Source organism: Priapulus caudatus, unplaced genomic scaffold, assembly GCF_000485595.1.
Source record: "Priapulus caudatus unplaced genomic scaffold, Priapulus_caudatus-5.0.1 Scaffold476, whole genome shotgun sequence".
Taxonomy (NCBI): Eukaryota; Metazoa; Priapulida; class Priapulimorpha; order Priapulimorphida; family Priapulidae; genus Priapulus; species Priapulus caudatus.
The window spans coordinates 274040-285554 of NW_014577537.1; the positions used below are offsets into that span (position 1 = coordinate 274040).

At 43.5% G+C, this 11515-nt stretch overlaps 2 protein-coding genes across 2 annotated transcripts in view; one reads left to right on the forward strand and one right to left on the reverse strand.

Annotated features, from left to right (window-relative positions):
* Positions 1 to 803, forward strand: part of LOC106810821 (A-kinase anchor protein 14-like) — a gene marked incomplete in the record, with an annotated part of 7117 nt that extends 6314 nt beyond the window's left edge. Inside the window, 1 exon segment of the mRNA XM_014814275.1 lies at positions 590 to 803. Within this exon segment, the coding sequence (XP_014669761.1) occupies positions 590 to 674 (85 nt within the window).
* Positions 804 to 1814: 1011 nt separating this feature from the next.
* LOC106810819 (apoptosis-inducing factor 2-like) overlaps positions 1815 to 11515 on the reverse strand; it is a 24542-nt gene continuing 14841 nt past the window's right edge. Inside the window, exons 5-10 of the mRNA XM_014814272.1 lie at positions 10530 to 10549; positions 10312 to 10497; positions 4714 to 4915; positions 3787 to 3936; positions 3324 to 3521; positions 1815 to 2727 (exon numbers count right to left, since the gene is read on the reverse strand). Of these exons, the coding sequence (XP_014669758.1) occupies positions 2570 to 2727; positions 3324 to 3521; positions 3787 to 3936; positions 4714 to 4915; positions 10312 to 10497; positions 10530 to 10549 (914 nt within the window). The 3' untranslated portion in view covers positions 1815 to 2569. The remainder of the gene's footprint in view (positions 2728 to 3323; positions 3522 to 3786; positions 3937 to 4713; positions 4916 to 10311; positions 10498 to 10529; positions 10550 to 11515) is intronic.

Genomic DNA, 11515 nt, shown 5'->3' on the forward strand with positions numbered 1-11515 from the left:
CATTGCGTACTACACGTCATTGCACGTGATTTCGCATGAGTGGTTTATCTTGTTCACTCTACGATCTTTGCTCGTGTGTGACCGGTGTAGCCACACAATAGGTATCGGCTGATGGGCGTTCACTAACCTGTTTAGTTCTTTTCCTGATGGTCTCGACAGGCACGCATCGCATCAGAAGATCGCATAAGTGCTTTCCCGCATGTTATGTCACGAGTGCTCAGCCCAACGTTGTCTATAGTACAAGTGACTAGGCCATGCATAATGGCAAAGAATTGCAAATAGAAGACTTATGAGTGTTAATATTGTAGGATATAAGTTGATCTTGAAATGCAGACACACGATTAAACATTACATACGCAGGCACGTACTTGTAATTTGCGAGTAATCGACAAGTTTCTCGTCAGATTTCCAAAAACACCCCAACCTGGTCCCACTAGTGAGAATTTTGCAAACTACGTGGCAGTTTTGCATGCAGAACTAGCTCTGCTGGCTGTCGTACCATTACTCAACCATTGCAGCAAAGGCTATAATAACTGGATCTAGTGTAGAACGTACTAGCTGAGTTTGCTGCTTGCTTGTCGTGTTTCAGACCGGGCATGTCCAGATTCCGTGAAAAATGGCTACAGGAGATCATAGATAGCAAGGCTTTGCTCATGTCCGAGGTCAAGTTCTAAACAGCTCACCGATGACAAAGGGTTTCAAACGAGAAGAAAAGGCGAGCATTTCTACTATGTCATCAGCTGGTTTACATATCTGTTAGTGATTTTTTTAATTAGTATTCAAATAAAATTTTATGAAGAATAGAACTTCGTGCTCTTGGTGGTGACTTTTACAGTATGTATAGTACTCATACACGCACATGCGTTCACACAATTATGCCATGATCACTATCTACAAAAACCCATAGGCATATATTAAATTTAGATGGTACCGCCATTCATTTATTTTTTACACATCAATCTAATACAAGTTGTATACTATAAACTGTAGATTCATATGTGTATTTATAAATGCTATTTGACCTGCCTACCACTGGTGACTCCTTTTAACTCCACGTGATTCTAAAACCAAATACTACAAATGCCTCGCGTCCAGCTATAGGTTATGAGAGCACACCGCTTGCACTATACAAACATCTATGCTATACATAACATTAAGAGCGTATAAAGAAGTATCCTTCTTTATACGCTCTTGATAACATCTTGCTATCTCTCATGAACCGCTGCATTTGGCTGGTTCTCTTCACATGATTATTCATGATACGATACACGGAAGGCAACATGCATATAGAGGTCATTTTATACCCGAGGACAAACAATTTATATCTGTTCCTGACAATTGCTGATGTAAATAGATATATATATATATGTGCTATAAAATATGAAGTGCAAATTCGTTTTTTCTTAAAGCTCATTTCACTGACATAACAACATATAAACAACAGAGGCTTGATGTTTGTAGTATTTCTTAAGGTAGGGTTTTGTAGACATGTTCATGATACAGTTTACATGCATTTAATCAAGAGCGTATTAAATTGACTACGTCACAAATTTTCTATGGTAAAATTTGTAAAATTTTTGTTGTCATATTTTTACATTAAAAGTAAGAACTAACGGGACTAAACGTATCATCAAATTCTTACCTGATAAGATTGTTTCTCAACTAGTTAAAAATCCAAAAAACCTGGACAATCTGATATTTTGTTCCTGACATTAATTGCTTGCTATGCGCTATGTATGAGTCACGAGTGTATGTTCACATCGAACAATATAGTAAAATAGGAAGTATAATGCAGCAATTTAACCATAAAAAGTTAACAGAATCACATATTTTGTGAAAAAGTGGAAATATTTTTTTTATTTTTACTATTTACGGTGACGTAATCACTAAGTATTAGGCATACTTAATTGCTCTTGATTTAATGCACTAGCACTTCTGATCTAACAAATTTTACTCGAAATCGATGGTCAAATATAAAATGTTTGCCTAACTTGATTCAAAAAGCTTTATGTCATATAAATGAATTACTTGAATTTGCAAAACTATAGATTTAAAATGCTCATTGCATGGGACAAAGTCGGTGCAGATTAGATTATAATTATATAAGGGCCAGTTATACAGATTTAAGTCTGAATGTTCCTCATATACCAACTCTAAGCACACAATGGATAAACCCTAATATTAGGGGTACATTTAAATTGATTTTTTAATTTCTGACACTGGATGAAACTCGTTGAACATATTCCACTTCACTTGACATTGATTCGATTCTATTTTTACAGTCACCATAGCAACCGAGTTAGATGCTCAGTGCTTGTCAAACCCACTGCCACTTTGCTAGAATCAACAGATTATGTGGGGCAGGATAGTTACCATGTAAGAAAGTCGGTGACATCTCCAGCTTTTGTTCTGGCTCATCCCCAAACCGCGTACCAGGGCACTTCTAATGCACTCACGATTACTACTGCCACTGCACATTTTCTACATGCGTGATCAACTCCACCACATAGTGTGCGAGTTATTCCACCACGTAGTAGACAATCACAGGATCCCTGTATTACTTCTCGTTTCAATCTTTAACTCCCAGCTGCTTCTTAACGACGCTTAGGCAGCAGTCCTTGGCCTTGATCTTAGTTGTCACCCAGTCACCGAGAACCACGCCACCGAAGAAAGGCATGCGCGTCACACCGCCTGTGCGCCCGATGCAGAGCGCAAACGGAGCGCCACCTAGGGACAACAGCACGAACAAATCGTCAACATGCCCATGCTCACATAAGTCGTTGCCTATAGCCCACACTCTTGAAAATGTCACGTTGAATCTTCACGATTAGTCACACTCCCCTCTACGTGCTCTATTATTTCGTCGTGTAAAGAGTTAAGACGTTTCCGCATCATGGTACAATCGCTACGATGTCTCATGGCAGCAACGCAATGCGGTTTCTGAGCTGCTGCTGCCGCTACTTACTGCAGTATTTTGCGAGGGTGCTGCCCTCATCAGCATGGCTGCTACTGTTACATACCGGAGTATGTGCTTTTCCCCAAGCATGGCTGCTACTATTACGTACCGGAGTATTTCTTGAGAGCCTGTTCTCCGGCATTGCTGCTATTACGTACCGGAGTATTTCTTGAGAGCCTGTTCTCCGGCATTGCTGCTGCTATTACATACCGGAGTATATTTCTTGAGAGCCTTTCCCTCGATATGGCTGCTGCTATTACGTACCCGAGTATTTCTTGAGAGCCTTCTATCAACGTGGCTGCTACTATTACGTACCGGAGTATTTCTTGAGAGCCTTTCTATCAATGTGGCTGCTATTGTTACGTACCGGAGTATTTATTGAGAGCCTTTCCCTCGGCGTGGCTGAGAATACTCTTGCCGACGCTGGTACCCTGCTGCGTGGCAAGCATGCCCATCTTGCGCTCCTTAACGTTGTTGCAGTCACCGGCCGCAAACACGTTCTCATAGCCATCCACCTGCAGGAACTCGTTAACAGGTAGACGTCCAAAATTGTCCATCTTCTTACCTGTGACGGAGCGGCAAAGACAGGTATACAGGTGGCCCAGGACAGTATCTCACCACAGTGTTAAAGTTAGAGACAGGGTTTTAATTGCCTACCCTTTTTACTAACCCTAACACTAACACCTACCCCGATCGTAACTAAAACCATGACCCTGATTTGTTGGCCTCTTTAGTAATTAATAAAGTAGCCCATATATAACGCACATTAGCACACACGTGCATTTAAATTGCATACAATCAATCTTTAAAAATACCGAGCAGTTCCATACCGAGTTCACTGTTGGCATAGGCAACGCTATGCACCTTCAATCCGATTGCCTTAATCACAAAGTCTGCAGGGATCTCGCGTCCTGCGTCGGTTTTCACCACAGCGGGTCCTGCACCTGCTACTGCTGCATCCAAGTTTACGACTCTCTCTCCTATAACAACAGACATTTACATCATAACAAAATGGCATACGTCTAACGTCACTGCTTCGTGAGGCCATCATTTTTCCCAGCTCAAAGCAAAGCGTGAATGGTGCAGTAAAATAAATACACCATTAGCACTGATATCTAACATGATAATTCAGCTTTGTTGAAGTTACTTGATAACGTTGTCACGTTGCTCACATATTTGGCAGGGCAGTTGTTAATCAAGTATGCATGTGTTTGTGTATGCACTTCTACGTACTGCTTCACCTACAGTTTACTAACTGCCTAGCAAAGCATGAAGCATGCACGGAAGCTAAAAATTCAGTTCTCGGCCACAGCGTCGTCACCAACAGTACATTCCCAGAAATTTAAAGTTCGTGTATCGCAACAACTTAACACGCATTTGTCTCTGCATACCATCACATAACGCAGCATACCTCTACGCATCGGCATGTGACCCACCACGGTTCCAGACACGTAATTACACGTTATCAGGGGAGGGGTATGAGCCGGCAAATAGCGAATTTTGCCTGCGTACTTGGGCTTGAATGCCGTGTATTTTATTTCCGACGAAGCCGCTCAACTGCTGAACGTGAACGCTTTCGGACTTCAACTTACTTCTCCTGTCACTCTAACTTAGCGTACTAGAGAGGGCGGGTTCTTTCAAAGAATGGGTTATCGATTTTTTATTACATATATTTATGATATTTTATTATATAAAAAATGATATATTTAGGTGAAATGCCCCCGGCGCTGTGCGCACCAGATGCAGCGTTCGCTCACCGAGCACCATGGCAACACCAAGCTTCTTAAGCCGATCCTTCACCATGCCCTGGAACTTGTCGGAGACGTCGTTGTCGACGAGTTGCTCGCTCGGATGCACCAAGGTTACAGTCTTGTCCGTGAAGTCCTCCTTAATATCGCCGGCCATCTCGACGCCGGCGGCTCCGCCTCCCACAATGACAACGCTCCTCGCATCCATGATCTGAACGAGAACAAACAATGTCGCTGTTGAGAACGACAAACGACATTGAAACGACATGACAATGATTGAATAATTTCATCGGATCTCTATAGTTCACACAAAAATTAAGTTTATCTCAGTTAGATCCATAATGAGTCATAAGTTATAATTACTTAATTACTTAGTAATTATAACATATTATGGATCTAACTGACATTACAATGAACAAATAACTTCAACGATGAGATTAAATGGTGGAAATCATTTATTCGCGAATCACACGCTATAGCCTCTCGGTGTAGCTCTGTGGTATGGTTTGTCGAAGTACACTACTTAACCTCACTCTAAGCCAGGGATTCTTAACATGTGGTACATAGACTCCTTTGGGGTCCGTGGATAGGCTTCATGGGGTCCGTGAACCAGGCGCATAAAAATTGTCTGCTTATGTGCATTTTTCTGGGGAGGGGTCCGTAACATTCACTAGATTCTCAAAGGGATCCATCACTCAAAAAAGGTTAAGAACCACTGCTCTAAGTATTAGCTTGAGCTGAATCGTCTACCTCTGAACTACTAGCGCTCTCTGTATTAGGACAACCGTCACGACCACACCAGTATTCTGATACACGATACCAAACTAAAGTCCAAGTCAAGGAAACAAGTTGCGCTTATGAAGGTCGCAATATATATATGGAATAAACCTATCCACATCATACAGTACGCCTTCGACTGTCATCGCCTGTTGACGAACCCCACTCTACAGGACACTTTGGGTGGGTGACAGAGAGCAGCAAACTTCTCATCTCGTTCCCTGTACGTCTCTCATCTCTCCGCTCCACTCAACGTCGCCTGTCGATCGGTTCCATTTATCACCCAATTCGTGCCAAGGTCACCCCGACCCGATCAGCGATAGACTGTTACTGTATACGCTGTATATTTCGCGGTGGTTTAATTTTCGCGAATGTCGCGAACGCGTCCCCGACAGCGAAAATAACAACGCGAATAATTCATACCGAACAATACGGAATAATTCACCGACCGCGAAATTATCCGTCAAGTCTGAATTCGCGAAAATACCTGTACGCGAAAAATATGGCGTATACAATTCACAGGTGCGTTTCTGTTTACAGAAACATTTACAAATATGATTGTGGTCATTTGGGGAATTTTTCTATGTTTGTGTTAAAGCAAAAACTAAAAACGCACTAGTGTTTACATTAATCATGTACTTTCCTAAGCGCGCCTCGGCCATTTTATACCCCCTTTTTCTACAGGCGCGTAGCCAGGATTTTATTTTGGGGGGGCGGCAATGCATGAGCACGTGAAGTGTGCGAATCAGGGGCGTAAATCCGTACCGAGGAGTGGGGGGGGGATGATCGGCGATAGCCATCACATACTAGCACGAGCGTAAGCCCACAATAATTTACACACACGCGCGCGATCGCGCACGCACGAACATACATACACACACACACACAGGGGCGGATCCAGAATTTTTGAAAAGGGGTGTCCAGGAAGAAATAAAGGGCACTTTTTTTTGCTTACTTTTTTTTGTCTCCTGGCAATTGCTACTAATTACGTTATCCGTGAGTATTTCTTGGGAATTTCTTTTCCGGCATTGCTGCCTATTAGGGTACCGGGAGTATTTTTGAGAGGCCTTTCCTCTGACTTATGGCTGCTGCTTTATTACGTTACGCGAGTATTTCTTGATGAAGGCCTGTTCTCCGGCAGTTTGCTTGCTTGCTATTAATACCGGGTAATTTCTTGAGAGCTTTCCCTCGATATGGCTGCTGTATAGCGTATACCGGAAGTATTTTCTTATGAGGCTCTGTTCTCCGGGCATGCTTGCTGCTATTATCGTACCGAGCTAATTTCTGAGAGCCTTTCCCGTCGATTATGGGCTGCTTTGCTATTTATAGTACCGGAGATATTTCTTGAAGCCCTTTTCCCTGATATGGTGCTGCTATTTACGGTACCGGTAGTATATTTCTTTGGCAGAGTTTTCCTTCGATATGGGCTGCTGCTATTACGTATTTGGAGTATTTTCTTTGAGAGCATTCTATTCAACGTTGGCTCTGATATATTATCGTTACCGGAGTATTTCCATTTGAGAGCCTTTCCCTCGTACTATGGTGCTGCCTATTACGATAACCGGTAAGTATTTCTTAGAGGCCTGTTCCCTGAATTGCTACTACGACCGGAGTAGTATTTCTGAGAGCCTTCTATAACGTCGGGGCTGCTAATATACGTTATCCGGAGTATTTTCCTGAGAGCCTTTCTATCAATGTGGTTCTCTATTTAGGTACCGGGAGTATTTCTGAGAGCCTTTCTATCCAAGGTGGCTGCTATCTATTACCGTACGCGAGTATTTATTGAGAGCCTTTCCCTCTCGTTTGGTGAGAATACTCTTTGCGACGCTGTGGTATCCCTTGCTGCGAGGCAAGCATGCCCATCTTGCGATTCCTTAAACGTTGTTGCAGTCACGGCGCCAAACACGTTTCTTTCATAGCCGTCCACCTGCAGGATACTCGTTAACAGGTAGACGTCCAAAATTTGTCCATCTTGTCTTACTGTGACGGAGTGAGCAAAGACGGTGTTACAGTGTTGTCCCAGGACAGTACCTTTCACCACAGTTGTTAAAGTTTAGGACAGGGTTTTAATTGCCTACCGTTTTTACTAACATAACATAACACCTACCAGATTTCTAACTAAAACCATGACCATGATTTGTGGGCCTCTTTAGAATTCACTAAAGTAGCCGATATATAATGCCACATTGCATCACGTGCATTTAAATTGCATTACAATCAATCTTTTAAAAAATACCGAGCAGTTGCCATACGAGTTCACTGTTGGCATAGCACGCTATGCACCTTTTCAAACCGATTGCCTTAATCACGAAGTTGCAGGTATCTCGCCGTCTGCGTCGCGTTTTCACCACAGTGGGTCCAGCACCTGCTACTGCTGATCCAAGTTTACGACTCTCCTTGTCTATACAACAGACATATTACATGCATAACAAAAAGGGCATAGTCTAACTGTCACTGCTTCGTGAGGCCATCATTTTTCCAAGCTCGAAGCCAAAGCGTGAATGGTGCAGTAATAAATACACTTCATTAGCAGTGACATCTAACATTGATAATTCAGGCTTTTTGTTGAAGTTACATGATAACATTGTCACTGTTGCTTAAATATTTTGGGTCAGGGCCAGTTGTTATCAAGTATGCATGGTTTCATGTGTATGCACTTTACTACTTCACTATCCAGTTTTACGTAACTGCATAGCAAAGAATGAAGCATGCATTGCAAGCTAAAATTCAGTTCCTCGGCCACAGCGTCGTCACAACAGCTACATTCGCAGAATTTCAAAGTTCGTGCTATCAGCAACAAGCTTAACACTATTTATTCTCTGCATACCATCAACATTAACGCAGCACTACCTCTACGCATCGGCGCATGTGACCCACCACGGGTGTCCAGACACCGTAATTACACGTTATTAGGGGGGGGGTCATGAGCCGGCAAATTGTGCGAATTTTGCCTGCGTACTTTGGGCTTTGAATTGCGTGTATTTATTCCCGACCAACGCCGCCTCAACTGCTGAACGTGAACGCTTTCGGACTTCAACTTACTTCTCCTGTACTCTGATAGGTACTAGAGAGGGCGGGTTCTTTCAAGAATGGGTTATCGATTTTTTTGATTACATATATTATATGCATATTTTATTTATACTATAAAATGATTATATTAGAGTGAAATGCCCCGGCGTGTGCCGCACCACAGTGCAGCTGTTCGCTACCCCCGAGCACCATGGCAAATGCCAAGCTTCTTTAAGCCGATCCGTTTCACCCATGCCTGGGAACTTGTCGGCAGACGTCCTGTCGACGAGTTGCCGCTCGGAATTGCACCAAGGTCACAGTCTTGTCCGTGATAGTGCCTCCTTTATATCGCCGGCCAAATTCTCGACAGCAAACGGCTCCGCCTCCCACAATGACAATGCCTTCCTGCATCCATGATCTGAACGAGGACAACAATGTCGCTGTGAGAACGACAAATCGACATTGAAACGGACATGGACAATGATTGAAGTAATTCACGGATCTATATGAGTGTCACACAAAAAAATTAAGTTGTATCTCAGTTAGATCCATAATGAGTCATAAGTTATAATTACTTAATTATTGTAATTATAATATTATGGATCTAACTGAATTGTACAATGAACAAATAACTTCAAACGATGAGATTTAAATGGTTTGAAATATTTACTTCCCTGCGAATGCAACCGTCGTAGCTTCTCGGAGGTTAGCTCTGTGTCGTATGGTTTGTCGAAATTACATCTACTTAACCTCCACTCTAAGCAGGGGTCTGAAACCTGTTGTGCATGCGACTTCTTTGGGGTCCGTTGGATAGGCTTCAACGGTGGTCTGTGAACCAGGCGCATTAAAAATTGTCTGTTTATGTGTTATGTTGTATTTTTTTCTGGGGAGGAGTCTAGTTAACTCAAAAAGGGGTCTCATGACTCAAAAAAGGTAAGAACCACTGCTCTAAGTATTAGCTTTGAGCTGAAATCGACTACCTCTGAACTACTAGCGCTCTTCATGTATTGAGGACCAAACCGTCCGACCACGCCAGTACTCTGATACACTGATACCAAACTAAAGTCACAAGTCAAGGGAAACAAGTTGCGTATGAAAGTTCGCCAACTATATATGGACCATAAACCTATTCACATCATACAGTAGTCTCGACCGTCCTCGCCTGGTGACGAACCCCGCTTCTACAGATTTTTGGTGTGCGGTGACAGATGAGCAGCAAACTTTCTCATTCTCGTTCCATGTACGTCTCTCATCTCTCGCTCCACTCACGCTTGTCTGTCGATCGGTTTCCATTTATCACCCATTTCGTTGCCAAGGTCACCCCGACAAATCAGCGATAGGACGAGTTTACTGTATACGTGTATTATTTCGCTGGTCTGGGTTTTTTAATTTATCGCGAATGTCGCGAAACGCTCTCCCTGACAGCGAAAATAACAACCGAATAATTATACGAATAATAGCGGAATAATTCATATTCACGACGCCGAATCGAAAACACTCCGGCGATAAATTATTTCCTGTCAAGGTCTGATATTCGACGAAAATACTGGACGGCGATAAAAATATGGCATATACAATTACAGACGTGCGTTCTGTATTACTAGAAAACATTTACAAATATGACTTGTGGACGTAAGTCATTTGCGGATATTTTTCAATGTTTGGTGATAAAGCAAAAAACTAAAAACGCACTAGTGTTACATTAATCATTGTAACTTTTCCTATAAGCGCTGCTCGTACCATTTCTATACCCCCTTTTTCTATGACTTAAACAGCACAGCTGGACTTTCCGATATCACTTATCAGCGATAGACGAGTTACCCTCTTCCTTATCGTATCGTAGCATGAACGCATCCTCTCACTGATTCCCAGAGGGATTCTTCCGGGGAAGGAGCCGCCAGTGCCGGTGGCCAACACCAGGTAGTCGTACTTCAACTCGTTCCCGTTCTCCAGCTTCACGATCTGGCTTCCCGGATCCAGGTTGACGACCTTGGAGCGCATGTAAGTTATCCCCGTAGTTGGTCTCGTACCTTGCAAAGAAGCAGCTGGCGAGCGAAGCCTGTCCGGGAGGAGCAAGACGGGAGGACGCCGCGTGAAACACGTTCGCGAGAATTCTTCGCTAACTCATGGAGAGGGAGAAAAAGAGATGTAGGGAGAGGGAGAGAGACAAGAGAGACGAGAGAGATGAGAGAGATGAGAGAGACGAAGAGAGATTGAGAGGAAGAGAGGAGGGGAGAAGGCAGGTAGAGGAACAGGATGCGTGAGAGCAGGAGGAGAGAGAGAAGGATGAGTGAGAGGAGAGCGAGAGGAGAAGGAGGAAGGAAGAGACCGAGAGAGAGAGAGAGTAGAGCGGAGAGAGGAGACATAAAGAGAGAGGAGCAAATAAGAGAGAGAAGAGAGATAAGGAGAGAGAGGGAGGGAGAGAGAGAGTGCAAATGGGATGAGGAGAGAAGTCCAGATAGGGAGGAGACTGACGAAGAGAAGTACGAGAAGGCCGGGGAGGGAGAGGAGGAGACGAAGGTTGAGAGAGTGAGAGGAATGGGAGACGGGAAGATCGGAGAGCGCGTCGGAAGAAGGAGAGGGGATGACAATCTCAATGAGAGCAGATTCTCTAGACTCTGAGAGAGAGACCTGAGAGGACAGTGAGAGTAGAGAGCTTTTGAAGAAGAAGAGAGATGGAGGTATAGGATGAGAGCGGAGAAGAGAAGTAGAACAAGAGCGAGAGAGAAGGAGAGAGTAGGAGGTAGAGGAGTAAGTCAAATCAATGGACAGACGGGGATTTCGTAGCTAGGGGATGATGCCCGAGATGAGAAGTCGGAGAGAAGAGAGTGGCGACTGGAGAGAGGGCAGATGGGACTGTCACCGACTATGAGAGAGTAATGCATGAGAGAGATGGAGTCATGAGAATTGAGAACAGACAGTGAGACAGGTAGACAAGAAGACAGTTCAGACAGAGGACAGAGACAAGAGACATGAGAGAGAAGAGAGAGAGTAAGAGGGAGCAGATGAGAGACTGAGAGAGTGA